General features: G+C 41.5%; 1 protein-coding gene across 1 annotated transcript in view; it reads right to left on the reverse strand.

Annotated features, from left to right (window-relative positions):
* The window catches only part of F5 (coagulation factor V), a 75,009-nt gene continuing 56,165 nt past the window's right edge, over positions 3,421-22,264 (reverse strand). The window contains exons 17-25 of the mRNA XM_018060286.1: positions 21,709-21,888; positions 19,112-19,228; positions 18,191-18,262; positions 17,126-17,229; positions 16,338-16,493; positions 13,956-14,100; positions 11,023-11,174; positions 5,821-6,003; positions 3,421-3,932 (exon numbers count right to left, since the gene is read on the reverse strand). Coding sequence (XP_017915775.1) covers positions 3,786-3,932; positions 5,821-6,003; positions 11,023-11,174; positions 13,956-14,100; positions 16,338-16,493; positions 17,126-17,229; positions 18,191-18,262; positions 19,112-19,228; positions 21,709-21,888 — 1,256 coding nt within the window. The 3' untranslated portion in view covers positions 3,421-3,785. The remainder of the gene's footprint in view (positions 3,933-5,820; positions 6,004-11,022; positions 11,175-13,955; positions 14,101-16,337; positions 16,494-17,125; positions 17,230-18,190; positions 18,263-19,111; positions 19,229-21,708; positions 21,889-22,264) is intronic.

The following is a 22,264-nucleotide window of genomic DNA, read 5'->3' on the forward strand; positions in this document are numbered from 1 at the left end:
AAAGTGAAAAAGTTGGCTTAAAGATCAACATTCAGAAAACGAAGATCATGGCATCTGGTCCCATCACTTCATGGGAAATAGATGAGGAAACAGTGTCAGACTTTATTTTTGGGGGCTCCAACTTGAGAGTCCCTTGGACTGCAAGGAGATCCAACCAGTCCATTCTGAAGGAGATCAGCCCTGGGATTTCTTTGGAAGGAATGATGCTAAAGCTGAAACTCCAGTACTTTGGCCACCTCATGCAAAGAGTTGACGCATTGGAAAAGACTCTGATGCTGGGAGGGATTGGGGGCAGGAGGAGAACGGGATGACAGAGGATGAGATGGCTGGATGGCATCACAGACTCGATGAACGTGATTCTGAGTGAACTCCGGGAGATGGTGATGGACAGGGAGGCCTGGTGTGCTGCAATTCATGGGGTCGCAAAGAGTCAGACAAGACTGAGCGACTGAACTGAACTGAACTGAACATCACTTCAGATGGTGATTGCAGCCATGAAATTAAAAGATGCTCTCTCCTTGGAAGGAAAGTTATGACCAACCTAGATAGCACATTAGAAAGCAGAGACATTACTCTGCCAACAAAGGTCCATCTAGTCAAGGCTATGGTTTTTCCAGTGGTCATGTATGGATGTGAGAATTGGACTGTGAAGAAAGCTGAGCGCCAAAGAATTGATGCTTTTGAACTGTGGTGCTGGAGAAGACTCTTGCAAGTCCCTTGGACTTCAAGGGGATCCAAGCAGTCCATTCTAAAGGAGACTAGTCCTGGGTGTTCATTGGAAGGACTGATGCTGAGGCTGAAACTCCAATACTCTGGCCACCTCATGGGAAAAGTTAACTCATTGGAAAAGACTCTGATGCTGGGAGGGATTGGGAGCAGAAGGAGAAGGGACAACAGAGGATGAGATGACTGGATGGCATCACCAACTCGATACACATGAGTTTGGGTGAACTCCGGGTATTGGTGATGGACAAGGAAGCCTGGCATGCTGCGATTCATGGGGTCACAAAGAGTCGGACACGACTGAGCGACTGAGCTGAACTGAACTGAAGATTAGATCTTCAGTAGTCTCTTAAGAAAAAAAAAAGTAACTGTGAGGTGGTGGGGATGTTAATTAACTTAGTGGTGGGAATCCTTTTACAATGCACACATATATCAAACCAACATATACACTTTAAATATATTTCTGTTTTATTTTTCAACTATGCCTCAAAAATGAAAATTTTTAAACATAAAAATGAAAGTCAATGTTTTGTGGATGTTTGAAGCTTTTGAATACATTCATAATGCTCACCCCAGTCAGAGGGGCAATAGGTAACTCAGAGTTATTATCTGAAGAGGCTCCCAATGACTTACATCTCCTAGAAACACCTTTGTGTCGTGACATCCTACATTGAATCTAGACTGGCCTGTGACTTATGTGAATGAGTAGAATACAGCAGTAGTGAGGCTGTGCCGTTCTGGGCTTAGCTTTAAAAGGACTGGCAGCTTCTGCTTCCTACCTCTTGATCTCTTGCTTTGGGGAGCCTCTATCATGGTATAAGAAGTCTAGCTCAAGTGTTGGAGGCACCAAGTGAACAGACCATGTGGATAAGCCATGTAATGAGAGAATCTGAAACTACCTGGAGAGGGACAATGGACCAGCTGTCCCAACACTGAGGTCAGTCTCCTGATGACTAGAGACCCCAAGTAAAGTTAACTGTGCCGAGTCAGCCTACAGAATCAGGAGCAATAATAAATCCGTGGCTGTTTTAAGCACGAAGTTTTGGGGTGGTTTGTTCCACTAAAATAGATACCCTCACCAGTGATTCTCTCTCATGTGACTTAGAGGCTACCAGAAGGTTACCCAGTCTCACAGTATCTGTAAAACCGTGAGATGCCAAGTTCCCAAGGAAGGGAGTGCTTGAAAGGGGAAGGGAAAGGAGGAGGAGGAAGTGAGAAGTAGAGGCTGGGGCCATAAGGAGAAGGGAACTGAGAATTTCAGCTGTTTGCCTGGAGCCAGGTCTAGCAGGAACAACTGCATTTGGGCCAAGAATTCCAGTGATCTGTTCAACGGGTATTTGCCTTTTTTTAGGGGAGACTGGTTCCAAGTAGGAAAAGGAGTACATCAAGGCTGTATATTGTCACCCTGCTTATTTAACTTATACGTAGAATACATCATGAGAAATGCTGGGCTGGAAGAAGCACAAGCTGGAATCAAGATTCCCGGGAGAAATATCAATAACCTCAGATATGCAGATGACACCACCCTTATGGCAGAAAGTGAAGAGGAACTAAAAAGCCTCTTGATGAAAGTGAAAGAGGAGAGTGAAAAAGTTGGCTTAAAGCTCAACATTCAGAAAACGAAGATCATGGCATCTGGTCCCATCACTTCATGGGAAATAGATGGGGAAACAGTGGAAACAGTGCCAGACTTTATTTTCTTGGGCTCCAAAATCACTGTAGATGGTGATTGCAGCCATGAAATTAAAAGACACGTACTCCTTGGAAGGAAAGTTATGACCAACCTAGATAGCATATTCAAAAGCAGAGACATTACTTTGCCGACTAAGGTCTGTCTAGTCAAGGCTATGGTTTTTCCAGTGGTCATGTATGAATGTGAAGAAAGCAGAGCACCAAAGAATTGATGCTTTTGAACTGTGGTGTTGGAGAAGACTCTTGAGAGTCCCTTGGACTGCAAGGAGATCCAACCAGTCCATTCTGAAGGAGATCAGCCCTGGAATTTCTTTGGAAGGAATGATGCTAAAGTTGAAACTCCAGTACTCTGGCCACCTCATGCGAAGAGTTGACTCATTGGAAAAGACTCTGCTGTTGGGAGGGATTGGGGGCAGGAGGAGAAGGGGACGACAGAGGATGAGATGGCTGGATGGCATCACTGACTCGATGGATGTGAGTCTGAGTGAACTCCGGGAGTTGGTGATGGACAGGGAGGCCTGGCATGCTGTGATTCATGGGGTTGCAAAGAGTTGGACAGGACTGAGCGACTGAACTGAACTGAACTAAACTGAGGGAAGCCTATGTTTGAAACAGTGTGCCATGTATTTAATAGTACCAGCTAGAATGCAATTAAGGTTACACATTCAGCCATCCCATGTTTATTTTAGACCTGTCCTATTAACCTAACCCTGAACATCAATGTATGCAATCAGTCCCAAGGGAAACCAGGCCAGAGTCACAAGTCTGGCGGGACCGCTGAAAACATGCTTACTTTTATCTTTACTCCTGGAGGGTCAGAACAATCATTGTCATGTGAGGAAGACAGGGCATTTTAAATACTTGTTCTTTCATGCAGTAAGATTTTTTTTTTCCTCCATTGTCAAGATAAGCAAAACATTTAGAAATACTGTTTTTTTCCTATACTCTTAAATCATAGCTCTTTTAAGGGAAAATGTAGGAATGAAAGTTATCCGGGTTTATGAGTGGTTTAAGGAAGTAATACTTCTTTTATTAATGTGTATAGCATTTAAGAAAACTATAATGAAGAATGTTAATCATATGAATATTACTTTAGATATAATTTTTAATCAGTGAAATAAAAGCCTTTTCTTGTTGGTTCTTGGTGTTTTCCTATCTATATTCAAATTAATGCAGAAATAATAGTCATCATCTTACTTAGTGTTATCAGGAGTTATATCATAAAGGTTTCACATATAAAATTTTATTCTCTAATAGAAAAAAGAGAAATAATGGAAAATTTTTAATACTTAAAATAGCTACAAAATGCATTGCCCACTCTGAGTGGTTTGATATCATTAAGTCCCTCCTATCTTTTAAAATATTCAATTCTAGTAAATATCACAGCCAAAGAGTTCCAAACGAAGTGCAATACTCTGATTCCACGTTTTAGGAATGATGCGTATAAACCTGGAGATGATTGGTGGGCTGAAAAAGTTCTTCACATGTCCTCTGACATTATTATTTCCTTCAAAAATCTGAAAGCAAAATATGAGAAACTCTTTAATGATGGCATAATGAGTATGGAAATCTTATAACTGAAACTAACATAATATTGTACATCAACTGTATTTCAGTTAAAAAAATCTTACAGGTAATTTTTTGTCTATCAATGAACACATACAACTTATCACAAAGATGATCCTCAGTCAGTTATGAAATCTCACTCCAGACATGCCTCTTTAGGGATATCACCTCTCCAATGATCTGAGTTGAAATAGGAAAAAATAAAGAAATCTGATATGGTGCTGTGAAGCAGCCACAAATACATCTCCACCTTTAGCCTCCTTGTAGTTATGTGACTTTGAGCAAATTACTTATAGACTTTGATTTTCTGTTTTTTCCTCATTGGCCAAATGGAGATAATAGATTTTACCTAGTAGAAGTTGTTGTGAAGATTTTAAGAGCATGTCAACATATGACAAGTGTTTATTAAGCACCAGATAATAAGCATAAAAACGCAGGGTTGCATTTTATTTTAAATGTTAGTAATAGCTAATGATTATGGTTAGTTATTACTAACATTTCAAATAAAATGCAATCACACATTTTTATGTATTAATATCCTTTCTGTCATATGCCCTACATCCTCAACTAAACTGAGTTTGAGGTGTGCTTTTGTCATTCCCAGAAAGTTCCCCAAGATGTACACACATCAGAGACTGAGTCACTATTTGTTTATCAAAATGATGCTTACCCTACTATGAGAACATCCTGATACAGTGAGAAATAAACCAACCCAACAGAAACAAACCAGGGGTTTAGAGAGAGAAAGAGAGATTCAAACCCATTAACTAAGATAAGGGCCGGGTCCATGATGAGCACCCAGTAAACATCCATCCCCTACTCCTGTGTTCCCCTTCCTACTGGTTTCAGCCCAGTTCCCTTTCCTGGAATATTTGGCTCATCTCCTTAGCTTTGCCTCTAGTAAGATTTTAAATCCACATAGCTAGGAATTTAAGAGTGTGATGGAGTAGTTCATCTTGCAAGAAATTAATCTCCTCGTGGGGAAGGATAACAATTGTTTTCTGCCTAGTAACAGTATGGCACAGAAAGGAATATGGCCATAGGTATTTGATCAGACGTGAGTAACAAGTATAACTAAGCTAATGCTAAGATGGTAGGTTTTCTGCTGCTGCTAAGTCACTTCAGTCGTGTCCGACCCTTAGTGACCCCAAGGACTGCAGCCTACCAGGCTCCGTCCATGGGATTTTCCAGGCAACAGTACTGGAGTGGGGTGCCAATGCTAATATGGTAGGTTTTGTAGACCCCTGTTATAGATTGTACGTTTTTGTCCTTCCAAAATTCATGTCTTCAAACCCTCGTTCTCAATGAGGTGATATTGGCAGGTGGGGCCTTTGAAAGGTGATTAGGACTAGGAATGGGGGTAGGGCCTTCATGGCATCTCCCTCTGTGTGTGCACACACCGAGGAAGGCCATAGGAAGGCACAGCAAGGAAGACTGCCTGCACCAAAAACCTGCCCATGGTGGCACCCGGATCTAGGATTCTAGCCTCCAGAACTGTGTGGAATAAGTGCTTTTTGTTTGTCACCCAGGCTGTGGTAATTCATTACACAGCCCAAGCAGGCTGAGATGACCCTTTCTTTCACCATCTTCCTCAATCAGAGACAGTTAAACTTCACACCATCCCCTGTCGTTCTCATTATTTTGCAGGTGGCTCAGTCAAAACAGAAAGAAAGTATACATGGTCCCTGTCCCAAGACCAGGTCCAGGACTTAGAAGACGTAAGGAGTGATGCACATCAATGCACACTTATCAAACACAAGAGCTAGTTGCAAATTTGAGGTATTGGTCTCATCACAGCAGTTTTCAAATTGTTTTCTTTTTGCCAAGATCTCTCTGTACCTTGTCCACCATGGAGGATTTCTCCCTGTAAGGTTTCCAGTCCATGCCCTGGTCACTGTAGTGGATGGTGTAGCTCTTCACATACATTTCAGATGACAGAGACTTGCAACCTTGTGTTACAATCGCAGTTATCTTCTTGATTTTGAGCAGATCAATTTGTAACCACTGATTGTTGTTGTTTGCCTATGAAAATGATTAGAACAATGGGTAAGACAGAGGTTAAAACCTTTGCTTTTTTTTAGATCGAAATACTCAGAAATGCATTGAGGTCAAAGGATTTCTTTTCTGTCTCATCCCTGAGAATTCCCTTTCTCCTAGAATCCTCCCCTGTTCCTTCTCATTTATCATCAGCATGTTTAGAAACTTCTGAAATATTTTACCCATTGGACAATAGTTATTTGTTTACTTGTATTCCTTACTCTTTGAGGGCAGGGACTTAGCTTTGTTTCCAGGTACTAAACACAATGTATGGCACACAGATGGAGCTCAAAAAATAAATATATTTTATCTGAGGAAAAAAGTCAATTGCTAAATTATCTAAATATTTTCCTCTTAAGCAAGTTGGTTTAAAATACTATGATGGTATAGTATAAAATGCATTGCAGTATACATTAAGTGCAAATACTGTTTGATTCCCCTTACACGAGATGCCTAGAATGGTCAAAGTCATAGAGTCAGAAAGTATATTGATAGATGTCAGGGGCCATAGGGTGAGGAGGGGTGGGGAAGAGAAATAGGGAGTTAGTGTTTAATGGGGACAGAATTTCAGTCTAAGAAGGTGAAAAATTTGGGAGCTGGATGATGGTGAGAGTTGTACAATTATGTGAATGTACTTAGTTCACTGAACTGCACAGGTAAATACGGCTTAAAATAGTATGCTTTATATTATGCAACTTTTACCCCAATGAAAAGAAAAGAATTAAATACTATGATGATATTATTGACGTTATTTGGGAAAGAACTAGATAGTATACTTTCTCTTACTTATTTTAGAAAAGCCCCAGTTTTCTTTCCATTGATAATGTCAAATGTCAATAGGAGAAGAGGTCCAATTTCTTCTTTTCTGATATTTCAAATAAACATGTTATTTGAGAGACTTGATAAAGCTACACCCAGGGCTGGACATGCCATAGTAGTTGTCTTGTCTCTGGCCTAAACAAAATGCCTAATCACATGTTTGGCATTAGGTGCTTAGAGAAAGAAGATCAGAAAGACTAATTGAGTTTTGGAATAACTTGAGATTAATTTTCATCTTTGGGAGATTTATCCTGGCCCATAGTCTCATTTGGGCTTCCCTAGTGGCTCAGTGGTAAAGAATCCTCCTGCCAATGTGGATCGACGCAGGTTCAATCCCTGGGTAAGGAATATCCCCTGGAGGAGGAAATTGCAACCCACTCCAGTGTTCTTGCCTGGAGAATCCCATGGACAGAGGAGCCTGGTGGGCTGCAATCCCTGGGGTCTCAAAGAGTCAGACACGATTTAGCAACTAAACAACAATGTAGTGTTCAATTCTATATGAAATAACCAATATATATTTTCTCAACATCACTCATATATATATGGCTGTATGTGTATACACATATGCTACAATCACGTTACTGTATTTTTAAAGCAAATTAATTAAATGTACTGTATTAGATAATTTGGGCTAATTTTGTAACACACTGTAGTGACATCTGCTGGTGTTTTAGTGTGTTTTCAAGGTTGTGTAGAATTGATGCTTTTGAACTGTGGAGTTGGAGAAGACTCTTGAGAGTCCCTTGGACTGCAAGGACATCCAACCAATCCATTCTAAAGGATATCAATCCTGGCTGTTCTTTGGAAGGAATGATGCTAAAGCTGAAACTCCAATACTTTGGCCACCTCATGTGAAGAGTTGACTCATTGGAAAAGACTGATGCTGGGAGGGATTGGGGGCAGGAGGAGAAGGGGATGACAGAGGATGAGATGGTTGGATGGCATCACCTACTCGATGGACGTGAGTTTGTGTGAACTCTAGGAGTTGGTGAAAGACAGGGAGAGCTGGCATGCTGCAATTCATGGGGTCACAAAGAGTCGGACACTACTGAGCAACTGAAATGAACTGAAGGTTGTGTGAATGATACAGCATGCATATAAGTAACTAGAAGATTTTTGTAGGTATATATCTTTTTGTCTCTACCATAAAACAGATAGAGACACTTGTGCACATACCTGCACATGCCTGGTTTGGACTTTCAGCCTCTCTAAAGGAGCTCTATAAAAGACATTTTATACTAATTGATGGTTAAGTGAAACAAATAGTTCTGACCTAAAATTCCCTGGCTGCCTTGCATGGCATGTGGGATCTTAGTTCCCTAACCAGAGATCAAACCCATGCATCTGCAGGGAAAGTACAGGGTGCTTATCACTGGATTGCCAGGGAATTATTATTTTTTATTATCTTATTTATATTATGGGGCTTCCCTGGTGGCTCAGAGGTTAAAGCATCTGCCTGCAATGCAGGAGACCTGGGTTTGATCCCTGGGTCAGGAAGATACCCTGGAGAAGGAAATGGCAACCCACTCCAGTATTCTTGCCTGGAGAATCCAATGGACAGTGGAGCCTGGTGGGCTACAGTCCACGGGGTTGCAAAGAGTCGGACACGACTGAGCGATCTCACTTTCACTATTTATATTATAGGGCTTTTCTGGTAGCTCAGCTGGTAAAGAATCCGCCTGCATTGCAGGAGACCCCGGTTCAATTCCTGGGTCAGGAAGATCTGCTGGAGAAGGGATAGGCTACCCACTCCAGTATTCTTGGGTTTCCCTTGTGGCTCAGCTGGTAAAGAATCTTCCTGCAATGTGGGAGACCTGGGTTTGATCCCTGGGTTGGAAAGATCCCCTGGAGTAAGGGAACAGCTACCCACTCCAGTATTCTGGCCTGGAGAATTGCACTATACAGTCCATGGGGTCGCAGAGTCAGACACGACTGAGTGACTTTCACTTCACTATTTATATTATAGAAATTAAATAAAAATGTTATATAATACTGTCACTTTTATTAATTTCTGTGGGTCTCAGTTCTCCCCTTTTGCAAAATTGCAAAATGAGTACTTGGGTTGCTTCAGATGGTACAAGGACCACAGATCTGTTTATTTGGAGAGTGGGATTCCTGATTCTGCCACCAGGCTAAACTAAAATTATTTAACTTCCTTTGTGGTTAGGCTTGGCTACAATCCGCAGAGTCACAGACTGCAACCCATAGAGTCACAGGGTTGCACACGACTGAAGCAACTTAGCATGGATGCATGTGTTTAGACCTAAGAGGAAACTCTGGGCCAGATGCTTTGTAAAAACCCCTTGCCTTTCTAACATTCTGTGACTCTATGGTAGTTGAGAAATGAATTTCAGGGCACAGACATTGGTCCCTGAGACTATCCAAATGGAGTCTGTGCTAAGTCTCTTCAGTGCATCTGACTCTTTGTGACTCCATTGACTATAGCCCACCAGGCTCCTCTATCCTTGAGATTCTCCGGGCAAGAATACTGCAGTGGGCTGCCATGCCCTCCTCCAGGGGATCTTCCCAACCCAGGGATCAAACTTCCATCTCTTATGTCTCCTGCACTGGCAAGTGGATTCTTTACCACTAGGGCCACCTGGGAAGCCCTAAGATGGGGTCCAAACTCTTGTTTACTCCACTTGCACCAGACAACTCCCTTTTCCTTTCTGGTGGCCTAATTTAAGATTAGGACATGGGATTCTATAGAGAGTCCAGGGAACTGGAGTGTAGCTTTCTTAAGAGAGGGGCTTTCCTGAGCTATCAACTGATAGCTCAGTTGATAAAGAATCTGCCTACAATGCAGGAGACCCAGGTTCAATTCCTGGGTCAGAAAGATCCACTGGAAAAGGGATAGGCTACCCCCTCCAGTATTCTTGGGCTTCCCTTGTGGCTCAGCTGGTAAAGAATTTTTCTGCAACGCAGGAGACCTGGGTTCGATCACTGGGTTGGGAAGATCCCCTGGAGAAGCGAAAAGGCTCCAGTATTCTTGCCTGGAGAATTCCATGGACTGTATAGTTGGACATGACTGAGCGACTTTCACTTTCTTAAGAGAGAGCATTGCTGCTGCTGCTGCTGCTAAGTCGCTTCAGTCATGTCCGACTCTGTGCGACCCCAGAGACGGCAGCCTACCAGGCTCCCCCGTCCCTAGGATTCTCCAGGCAAGAACACTGGTGTGGGTTGCCATTTCCTTCTCCGATGCATGAAAGTGAAAAGTGAAAGTGAAGTCGCTCAGTCGTGTCTGACTCCTAGCAACTCCATGGACTGCAGCCTACCAGGCTCCTCCATTCATGGGATTTTCCAGGCAAGAGTACTGGAGTGGGTTGCCATTGCCTTCTCCAAGAGAGAGCATTAGGTGGATAGAAAATAGGGAACTTGGCTTACGTTGATTGACCGGACTGTTCTGATTTCTTATGGTTTTCTGATTTTCCAGGTCAGTTGAAGAATGAAATAAATATGAGTCAATATTAATAGTTACCCTAGAACTAAGTTACCTTAATTGCTCAATGGGCTAACATCTAGGGCAATATAACTCTCTGTGAGGTGTTTATAAAACTTAGATCACAGATTTAAAAACCTGGTTTGGCAGCATTTTATCATGTCACCATTGTAAAAGAATGTTACAGAGTTCTGAAAATACAGGAACAAAAAAATTTAAATGACACTCTTAAGAAAATAAAGGATAGTGCTAGATTGTGGAGGGAACCAAAGAAGAGAAGATGGTACAAATCTCAATCATTTACTGATAATGTAAGTTGTCTCAATCAGGAGCTGGCAAAATACAGCCCAAGGCCCAGTCTGGCCTACTGCCTGATTTTGTAAAGTTTTATTGGAACGCAGCCATGCTCATTCATTTACATATTGTTGATGACTGCTTCCTGCAACAGTGGTAGAGTTGAGTAATTATGACAGAGAATGTATGACTCACAAAGCCTAAAATATTATCTGGCCCTCTGCAGAAAAGTTTTGCCCGTCCCTAGTCTAAATCAAGACCACACAGATGATAACTTCTCTCTGAGCTAAAACTGTCAACACAACACACATCTTCGTTTTCAGACATAGTATCATACTCTGTAGAAACAAGGGAGGATCTTCTGGCTTCCCAGGTTCCCATGTTCCCTGGAGTGAGGGCCTATGCTTTCTTCAGAAAGACTAAGAGAACTCCATTCACAGGGGACAGTTTACCTTAGCTTGCCAGGCATTTACACGGCCCTGGGCATTAAGACGAGCAAGGAAGGGTCCCCAGTAATTTCCCCACCAAGACTTTTTAAACGAAGAAGCAGTGATTTGCTTGTTTTCTATCTTTCCACTTTCCATACCCAGCGGTGTGGAGCATCCTGTCAAGAGAAAAGTAATGTGATTATTTACATGCCACCGATAGTCCTTTGCTGTATTTTGTACTTCAGCGGAGACAAATAATATTACTGCTAAGTAACAACAAAACAACCATCACAGCAATGTTTTCCGTCTATACATGTATTACTTAATGCTCTTAAATAGCTCCATTTTACAAATGAAAAAACAAGCACAGCAAGAAAAAGAAACTTGACTAAAGTAACACTGGTCAAAGAATCAGAAACTAGATTTGAGCCCAGGCAGTCTGACATCAAATGCCATGTTCTAAACATCTAAACTCATTTCCCTCCTTCAGAGAATCATGGAAACTTTGGTCTCTGCTTTCAGGTAGACAATATTCCTAAGTTCAGTTCAGTTCAGTCGCTCAATCATGTCTGACTCTTTGCGACCCCATGAATCGCAGCACGCCAGGCCTCCCTGTCCATCACCATCTCCCGGAGTTCACTCAGACTCACGTCCATCGAGTCCGTGATGCCATCCAGCCATCTCATCCTCTGTCGTCCCCTTCTCCTCCTGCCCCCAATCCCTCCCAGCATCAGAGTCTTTTCCAATGAGTCAACTCTTCGCATGAGGTGGCCGAAGTACTGGAGTTTCAGCTTTAGCATCATTCCTTCCAAAGAAATCCCAGGGTTGATCTCCTTCAGAATGGACTGGTTGGATCTCCTTGCAGTCCAAGGCACTCTCAAGAGTCTTCTCCAACACCACAGTTCAAAAGCATCAATTCTTCAGCGCTCAGCCTTCTTCACAGTCCAACTCTCACATCCATACATGACCACAGGAAAAACCATAGCCTTGACTAGACGAACCTTAGTCGGCCAAGTAATGTCTCTGCTTCTGAATATACTATCTAGGTTGGTCATCACTTTTCTTCCAAGGAGTAAAACATCCATGTATATACATGAAAGTGAAAGTGTTAGTTGCTCAGTCATGTCCTACCCTTCACCAATTGGACTGTAGCCTGCCAGGCTCCTCTGTCCATGGGATTCTCCAGGCAAGAATACTGCAGTGGCTAACCATTCCCTTCTCCAGGAAATCTCAACCCAGGGATCAAACCCGGGTCTCCTACATTGCGGGCTGTTTCTTTACCATCTGAGCCACCCAGGAAGCCCCTATGTATAAAGTATCACAGAGACAAGACACTTTGTTCTTGCTAGTAAATCATGTAGACATTTTCTTGAAGTGATACCTTAATTTCTTCAAGAAAAAAGAGGCTTAAAAGAAGAATGTCTATCATAGATACTAATTATATAAACATCAAGAAAGTGAAGAGATCTTATAAGGAATGCTTCTTGTATAGAAAATGGAGGTTTTAAACAGACTAGCATTGTTGAATGTCACATTTTAGGGTAGCTTGACTCTATGACCTGAACAAACGACCAGTTCACATCATAGACCATATGGAAAGGAAAAAAATAATGACTTAAAGAGCTGTTTCAGGGCTTCCCACGTGGCTCAGTGGCAAAGAATCTGCCTGCTAATGCAGGAGATATGGGTTTGATCCCTGGGTTGGGAAGATCCCCCTGGAGGGAGAAATGGTAATCCACTCCAGTATTCTTGCCTGGAAAATTCCATGGACCAAGGAGCCTGATGAGCAGTTCATGGGGTCGTAAAGAATCAGACACAACTGAGCATGCACACGCTATACTATGGAGCTGTTTCAAGTTTTCCTGCTTATACAAAATTTGCATTTTATGTGGAGGATGTTATATACCATGGTTATCTGGGCATGGGTAAAATACCCTTTCCATATCCCTCATGAATATCAAGAGTTTATTGTATTATTGTCTGCTTTGATAAGAAACTGATTCCAAGGTTCAGTTACTTTCTCCACTGTGAGCTGTACTTTTCCCCTCTACCCTGAGAGAAGGTGCTGTACCTTCCCAGTAGGTGTGCTGCAGCAAGTTTTAGGTATGTTTGTATATTGATCTCCCTCCTCCCTCAGCCCTTGAGCAACTTGGTGGTGCCTGGATCAGCCAAGCCCAGGGTGGTCTGTTTCATTCTTTAACTGCGGACTGTGAGACTAAGGTTATATTCTATACATGCTTTTAAGTAAAAAATGTCAGAAAGTACCACTTTAAGAGAGAAGAATGTTTGATGAGCACCTTAAACATCTTATTATATATAGAAGAATTTTATTATTGCCATTTATGATTGCCTAGATTTATATGTACCACAGGTCACATTACATCCCTTGAAAAACTGAAACTTACTTAGAAAAGGCTTGGGTACCTACATAGAATGTGAAACAGAATACAGAGTTCAACCAACGTTTCAGGAAGTTGGGAAGCAGATTTAGTTCTCAAAAACAATTATTGAATACCTAATATATCCAGTAATGTTGCAAGACACTTTTATTATATTAAAGTCTGAGTGACCTGGTTGGAAGGCTTTTAGAAGGGTCAGACCCAGTTTGACTCTCAATTCTTATTGAAAGTGGGCTGGTGGAGGTCATGCTTTGCTAGGGTCCTTCTTTGGAGGGTCAGAGCAGTGTCCATATGGTCCAAACATTGTTCAGAGAGATGGTGCCTGCCCTCTGGCTGCTAGAACCAGCCTCAGTCTAGATCATTCCTTGAATGGAACCTGTGTTTTCTAGGAGCCTTAGTAATTGGAGAAAACTAAAAATTCTACTCATTCTCCCATATGCCCCAATTTTTGATTTGATGAATAGCAGTGAAAAAATGTCCATGGGGTCGCAAAGAGTTGGACACTACTGAGAGACTGAACTGAACTGAGCAAGAAAATAATGCATCTGTGTTCCTTACCATTAACCTCACAACCTTGCAGTTCCAATCGAAGGGCAGGTTTGTTATAGGATCTAGTTGGAGAGATCCTAATGTATCTAGCCACAACAGGTGGGTCAATCTGATTCTCTTTGATTGTAGAAGCATCTGAATTGCCACCAAAATACTAGAGGAAAAGAGGAAATTTTAGTTATGTAACAATTATCCATAAAGTGATTTTATAATAAAATTTCCATCCAATTTAATATTGTAATATTACGTTTTCAGGTAGCCTGAGTCAAATTAATTTGGTCTTAAAAGATAATTGGGAAGACTTCTACTTCAGGAAGATAGTATAGATGAATTTTGCCCTGTTCCTCCTACTGAGTACAATTGAAAACATAGATAGAAAGACTCTGAAAGGTGGAGAAGAGAAGGCAGACTGGCTAGAGTTCTCAGGACCCAAGGAACAACACGTTGTCAGTCCCCTGGGTTTTCTTTTTGCCTCATATACAGACTTATAAGTAAGGGAGCCGGGAATCAGGAGCCACCAATAGGTACAGACAAACATACAAACAAAAATAAAATAAACAGCGAAAGCATTTTTTCTCTGGCCTCAGGACCAGGAAAAGGCAGTCTAGCAAGACTGAAAACTTGTAGGCAACAACTGTTCTACTTTAAGCCAAACACCATAGGTCAGAAAACACTGTGTCCCCTTCCCTGCCAACAGCTGCAAAGGCTAGATGGGGAACCTAGACCCGCATGCTCATGAGACTGTAATGAGGCACCCCAACACTGTCACTGGAGTTGTGTCAGAGAAAACAAAATAGAGACCCCGGATTTCCATCTCTTCTGTCCTATAATAAGGCTCTCACTCTTGTAGTGTCAGTGGAGACCATTCCATCCCTACCTATTTGCAAGGAGGAGAGGGGTCCCAGCTCACGTGTCAACAGAGGAGGCCAAATGGAGAATGGACTGTGACCTCTACCTGGCAGTAAAGAGGCTGTGTCCCATCCCCCTTCCCTGGCAGAGCAGTGTCAGAAAGAGCCAAGGAAAATCAAAGATAAGAGCAGATATCAGTAGCATTGAAAATAGAAAAGCAATAGATAAGAGCAATCAAACAAAGGGCCAGTTCTTTTAAAAGATTAAAGAAAATTGGCAAATCTGTAATAAGACTGATAAAGCAAAAAAGAGAAGAGATTCATGTTACCAGTATCATAAGTGAAATAGGCAATATCACTACAGACCCTACACAAATCAAAAGGACAGTAAGGGGATAATACAAATAACCTGTACATGTATATTTAACATCTTAGAAGAAATGACTCAAGTGACTGAGAAAACACAAACTATCCCAATTCGCCCAAAATGAAATAGATAATCTGAATAACATGTAACTATTTAAAAAAATGAATTCATAATCTAAAAAGTCCCAGAAAAGAAATCTCCAGGTCCACGTGGCTTTTACTGGTGAATTATACCAAAAGTTTAAAGAATTAACATCAATACTAGATAATCTCTTCCAGAAAATAGAAGAGCATACCTAATTTATGTTATGAAACTAAAGGACAGTAGAAACAAAACTATGCACAGATAACCCTCGCAAACATAGATGCAAAAATCTTTAAGCTTTAATCTGTGTTCTCTCTGCAATACTGATTGCTAAGACTCATAATTTAAGGTTTTCATGATCTCTTCTGAGGTTATAGTGCAAATGATTTATTATAAGAAATAGCTAAATGATGACATAGAAGATAGTAAAATAGTAAACGATTCACAGAAAAAAATGAAAGTGATTCAGGGTTATTAGTATAATAATGGTGGACCGATCCTTGTACTCAGATAGCTTTCTTTGGAGAGAGGGGATAGGGAGGAGGGGAAGGATTGGGGTTGAAATAATTGGGTCATTGGGAATAACCCAGTGAGAAGATCCTTTGGAAGATCCAGCAGGGGAACGTCACTCCTCGGGCATGGCAGCAAAAAAAAAAAAAAGAAACATGGGAATCACTACCTCACAGCATTGCTCGTAGTAACACTACTATTTCCTTCACTTGGGGCTTCCTTCAGTTACACTGAACTAAAGAACAAAATAAAATGTGAGAGCGAAATCAAAAATCGGTGGCCCAATTTTAGCATGGGCTCTTTAAGGCACACAACCAGATATTCTGCTATATATCATCTGCCAATCTGAGAAGTTTGGATACTTAGTTTGATGATAAAGAGATTCTTCTTGCAAGTTTTATGGAGTTTTGAAATTTTAGAAGTTAAGGTTATTTTTTTAGTTTATAATATACAAACGCATCACTTTACCACTTTTCTTCATAAAACACTAAAAATGCCGTTTGTATTTATAACACCCAAAAGGTATTTTTCAAAAAGATATAGTAACCCTAGGCTTGGGAAGAAACAGCAGTGCCCACAGACCATCACATTCTTTGTGCTGTTCCCTTTGAAGATCCGCCAGTTTTTCTGATCAGAGCTGTAAGCCACACAGAACTCGGTAGTGTAGTAGGGCTTCAGGTAGTGTTTGGCGCCCTGGGTCTGGATCCCTGTGAGCAGGACTTCCTTTTGCATGTCTACCTGCAATATAGCAAAGCCACTGAGCAGAACTATCCTTGTCAACAAGTCACATACACACTGCCTGAAGTCACTGTACAGCTAACTTTCTTTAAAACAAAATAACAGCAATCAAACTAATAAAATGGCTAGGTGCAATCCATATTTGAACACAGGATACCTGAATTTGAACCCAAACTCAACCAGAAATTAGTTGTGTGTGACATTGGGAAGTTAGTTAATCCCTCCATATCTTAGTTTGTTTCATCTATAAAACCGGATATTGCTAGAACTGATGTCACAGGTTTTGAGTATGTAAAGTACTTAGAATGCTGCCTAGCACCTCGTAATTGCCATTTCCCCTAACAGCATTGCAAGAACGACAAGAAGAAATTATTAAACCACTGTCATTTTTATTATTACAATAGTAGTAACTATTATCAGGTTGGGGCTTCCCAGGTGGCTCAGGCAAGGCAGGAGCCAGGGGTTCAATCCTTGGGTCGGGAAGACCCCTAGAGGAGGAAATGGCAAACCACTCCAGTATTCTTGCCTGGAGAATCCCATGGACAGAGGAGCCTGGTGGGCCACAGTCCATGGGGTCGCAAAGAGTTGGACATGACTGAGCATGCATGCATTATCAGGTTAGTAAGACATACCTGGATCCAAGGTTGAGGGTTAAATTCTGTTGAAAGTTTTTCTGCGATCCAAGCATTGTATGATCCACCATTGTTTAATCTTGCTAATTTGGGTTCCCAATAACCTAAATACAAAGGAAGAAAATAATTTATTCAGAATTAAAATGAACATCCAACTAGCAATTTCTCAAGTGAATTTAGTCCCAGTGGAAAATCAGATTTCTAAAGGAACGTCGGTTTTAGTTAGGAAACCAGGCAATGGAAACAGGCCTCAGCTACTAAGTCAATCCCTGATGATGAAATCTTGGTTTCAGGCCTGTGCTTGGACAGCTGTCAACCACCACCCACCCCCTTTTCTTGAATATAGGTCATGTTTATTTTTTCTCAGTTTTGCTCATGTGGTTTCTGCTGAGTGTGCCTGCCTAACAGAAAGATATGGGGCAGATTTATGGGAGCCTCACAATCCTTTCCCCCTGGAGGAGGAAATGGCAACCTACTCCAGTATTCTCCAGTCCATGGAGAATCCCATGGACAGAGAGAGGGCTACAGTCCATAGGGTCACAAAGAGTCAGACATGACTGAACAGACTTAGCTTGTACACATGCATGATCCTTTACATTTGACCTCTTGATCTTGGCAAGAGTTTGAAGGCAAAGAGAGGAAATTGAGGAGTTTGTGATGCACAGTGGGTGAACAAAAAATTTCTTGAACAGATGAATGGTTGACACAGCAAAGAGGTCTATTAATGGGAGCTATATTATGTTGCCTGTAAGACCCTGTGGTTCTGGCTGGAATATTACACAGTTTAGTCCCATTGACACCTTTACAGTCTATAAAAAAATCAGTGATGAGTAAATTCTGCTTAGAAAATACACATAACAAAGTAAAGTTCCATGGCTAGAGATTATATCTCTGGGGGGTCAGTAATTAGATATTTTACTGCTCTCTTACTATCAAAATGTGGTAGAAAAAAGCCTTGAGGGGAGCAATGACCCATGGAGGAAGGGTCATCACATATGGTTTTGCAGGCTGTATACAGCACAACTGTGGGAGGTCCCTTTCACAGGCTATGACGCTACTACTTACCCCAAAACTCAGAAGCCTGGATCTGTGAGTCAGCTATCAGGCCAGTGCTTAGTCCCATTGGCATCTTACATTCTACAAGAAATAGAACAATGAATAAACTTTGCTTAGAAAGCACATATAACAAAGTAAAATCTCCATGGCTAAAGATATACCTCTTCTGGGTCAGTAATTAGTTTGTTTTCACCTATCTGTGTGGCAGCTGACTTAAATATGTCTGATCATAAAATCATAAACGCACTGGCAAGACTGATATTTAATAGAAATGAAAATTAATGACACCTTAGTGGAAAACAACTTATCCGGAAGTGCAAATAGTTTTTAAATTGATTTTCCATCTTTTTGTATCTTAAAATAAGCCATTTTACAATATTAAGTACTACCCTTCATAAGACTGTGTTCTCAAAACAAAGAAGAGAATGCTAGCCACTGAGCTATTTGGATGTTGACACAGTGCTTGGTACTCAACAGGTGCTTAATAAGTGCTGGCTAACTGGCTGGCTGGATTAGTGGATGGACAGATAGAAACTGTGTTTCTTGAATACCAAAATGCCAAGTTCAGTGACTATCTTGGTCATAGCTGAATTCCTGGTATCTTTCCCTTCCTCTACTCTAGAAATCTGGAGAATTTCTCACATGTGCTTTCCCATGGTTCACGAATCACAAAGGAGGATGCTTTATTTCGCTTCAGCAAATGAGAGGGATGCCTTTGGTTTGAACCATTTAGTTTAAGATTCCTGGCAGACTGATGTTTGCAGTATAGTCAGACTCTAGGTCAGAATAAAAGCAATTACTGCTACAGATCATGCCTCTGTTATGTCAGAGTTCTCAGAGTTGAATATTTCCAACCTAAAACTTGGTGATATTCTAGGAACAGGTACTCTTCTGCTAAAACAAAAAAATAATGTGGCTCTTAGATGATACCTCTGTCTACGATGAGAAATGGTGTCTGCATCCCTGCTCTCTGAATTTCTCCAACTTCTGTGTCTAGGAGCCACCAGCCAGGTTTTGATGCCTTCATTTCAAGAGTTTTAAATGAACCTAAAATAAAAGGCAACATTGCATACCCAAAGATTAACAGGCTAACACTGGTTGACTCCTATCAAAGAATCCTAAAATCTCTGCATAGCAAGTGATTTAGAATATAACTTGAGTTAGCCGTTTCTCTTTAGACAATATTACAGGTGTATCAAAACAAACAACAACACACACACACTCACTAAAAACAAATTGCCCTGGGACCTTAAAAAATCTCCAATACCCCTTACAAAAAGAAATTTTTCATTTATCTAAATGTCATGTTACAAGTTAACCCATACATAATGCAGTTTATCAAAGCAACCTTGAATGATAGTCATTGGGCCTCACAAATATTGTACATTTTTCCTTCTCTTCATTTTTCTAGTTTTTCTTTTTTACGTGAGAAAATAAAAATAAAACATCCTTCCCTCATGTTTCATTTTTTTCTATGAAGTTTACATTTTAGATAGAGGTGTACAAACATTGTTTCAAAAAAGCACTGAAAGAATGAAATTTCTGAAACCTCTGATTATTCATTCTGGTATTTAACATTTCCTACCACCAGTTAATACTTATATTCTATCGACTATGATTTGTGACCATTTCCTAGATTGTGAATAAAAAGTAATAGCTGATGGCCCTCCTCCTCAGACACACTAAAAAAAGATCTCCAGCCTTCTAATCTCTAATGCAGGTGTTAGGTGTGAAGATTTAAGTGGGCCAGTTCCCTGACCCACTTCTCCCAGGCTTGTGGAAGGGATAACTGATCTGGTAATACTTGGTGAGAAGTTAGGGGTGAGCCTGACCTAACCCTTTCTGTCCCTGATTTTAATAGAGTGGCTTCTGATAGCTTTGTTAATGAGAAACTGGTGTGTTGCAAACAGAATCCCCTTTTCCCCCCGTGTGTGAGAGTGCTAAGTCGCTTCAGTCATTCTTTCTGTAGTGTCCTATTGGGGTGTGTCAAACTAAAGGCTGAAGGGCCTGAGTTTGCTAATGACCCTTAGCAGCAGGACAATCCCATTTTCCAGGGTGTATGCCAGCAATAAGTACATTCCTTATTCCAAACACAAGAAACTACATACACTGTAATTATTTTTGTTTGTTCAGCAGATTTGTTCAGCACTTGTTTCACGTGTTCAACCCTTCTGAGTGTGCGCAGCCCCAGATAGGCAGAAGTTTCAAGGAACCTCCTGCTGTGAGGCTCCAGCTTACTCCGTGTGTGATTTGTTGTTGTTTTAGTTGCTCTCCTGCTGCTGCTGCTAAGTCACTTCAATCGTGTCCGACTCCGTGCAACCCCATAGACGGCAGCCCGCCAGGCTCCCCCGTCCCTGGGATTCTCCAGGCAAGAACACTGGAGTGGGCTGCCATTTCCTTCTCCAATTTTAGTCGCTCAGTTTTGTCCAATTCTTTTATGACCCCATGGACTGTAGCCCACAAGGCTCCTCTGTCATGGAATTCTCCAGGCAAGAATACTGGAGTGGGCTGCCATGCCCTCATCCAGGGGATCTTCCCAACCCAGGGATCAAACCCATTTATCCTGCATTGGTAGGCGGGTTCTTTACCCCTTGCGCCACCTGGGGAGTCTCTCTTCCCCCATCCTTAACCACATCGGGCCTGTTTGGACTAGTGTGCCTACTTCTGAGGCTGATTCACACAGCAACTTCCCCACTCAAAATCCTATCAAGGAATTGCCTTGACTAGCTTCTCAGATACCATTTGTGGAAGGTAGGCTGCTTATTAAAAATGCAGACTGCTGGGTTCCTGCTCAAGTTCCACCAGATCAAAGCATCTGCATTTTAACCAGCTTTGTAAGTTTTTATTATGCCTACTACAGTTTGAGGATCAATGGCACCAAACACACTCCTACTCACACAGCTACAATCAATACACACCTACAAGCAATTCGCTGGGAAATAAAAATCATTTTTGATGGTTGTAGTTTGTTTAAATCTAGTCATTATTTTGCATATGAAAAGATTTAAATACTAATTTTTCTTTGGCTTTTATAATCATTTAAAAATATATTCTTCACTTCATAAGTCAGTTTAAGATTCAGATTTCGACAGCCCAAAGATATCAGAGTGATAAGACTGAGGAGTAGAATTCAAGAACACTGAAATCCTGGTTAGTCTCTGATTTCTGCCCAACAGAATGTTTTAGATGCCTGATCCTTGTGGGATTCATTTTGTAATCTGCTTAAGACCCGGCCTGCTTGACACATAATAGCTTGGGAGAACCTGCACTAAACACAGCATCTCTGTAGAACCAAGCTGGTCTGGAGATTTAGTCTGCGCTGTGCTGCAAACAGCGCAGACGCTGGCTGAGTCTTCTGTACTCTGCTGCAGTTTTGGAATATAGCTTTGCCCAGGATCCATGTCAGAGCCCATGCATGACTGCTTTGGAAGGAGATGCACAAAGAGGGAATGGGAGAGAGTTACAGATGCTAAGTTACAGCCTCGCCATTTGTTACTGGGACCTTTTTCCACTGCCAAGAATTTTACCAGGCATAAGGGGCCAAACCCCTAACTGGTGCTGTTGAGTGCCGTTTTCTAGCAAGGTCTGGCCATGAAAGTGAACCACGTGAATGTCTCGGGAGCCGCCTAAGTTCAGCAGGTGCAGCCTCACCCACTCTTGCTCATACATTCTCAGGCCGGGCAAGTTGTAGATCATCCCATTGATGGCTGAAAGGACAGAAAGTTGCAGTCAATTAGAAATCTGTGTCTACCAGGAGAGAGGCTGGTAAGGAAATATAGGGCCTTCCACTCACCACCCATCTTCTTTATTAGTCGCATGCTACCCACCCCCCAACCCTGCCCAGGCATGGTAAGGGACCTCCTACAGTTCCTAATATCAGTGAGAGACTGAAACGGAACCACTTCTCCTCCTCACACCAGCCTGAGGCAGAAGTGTGGGTGAGTCCCCTTTCAAAGCAGTTTATCACTCTTTTCCTCAAATTTACATGTTTCCTGTTCTGTGCTTTATCCATTTATTCTTTACATTTATAATATGAATTCCCCTGGGCTACTTAAAAAGATAAGGACTAATCTGGGCAGATAA

This window comes from Capra hircus, chromosome 16, assembly GCF_001704415.2.
Source record: "Capra hircus breed San Clemente chromosome 16, ASM170441v1, whole genome shotgun sequence".
Classification (NCBI taxonomy): Eukaryota; Metazoa; Chordata; class Mammalia; order Artiodactyla; family Bovidae; genus Capra; species Capra hircus.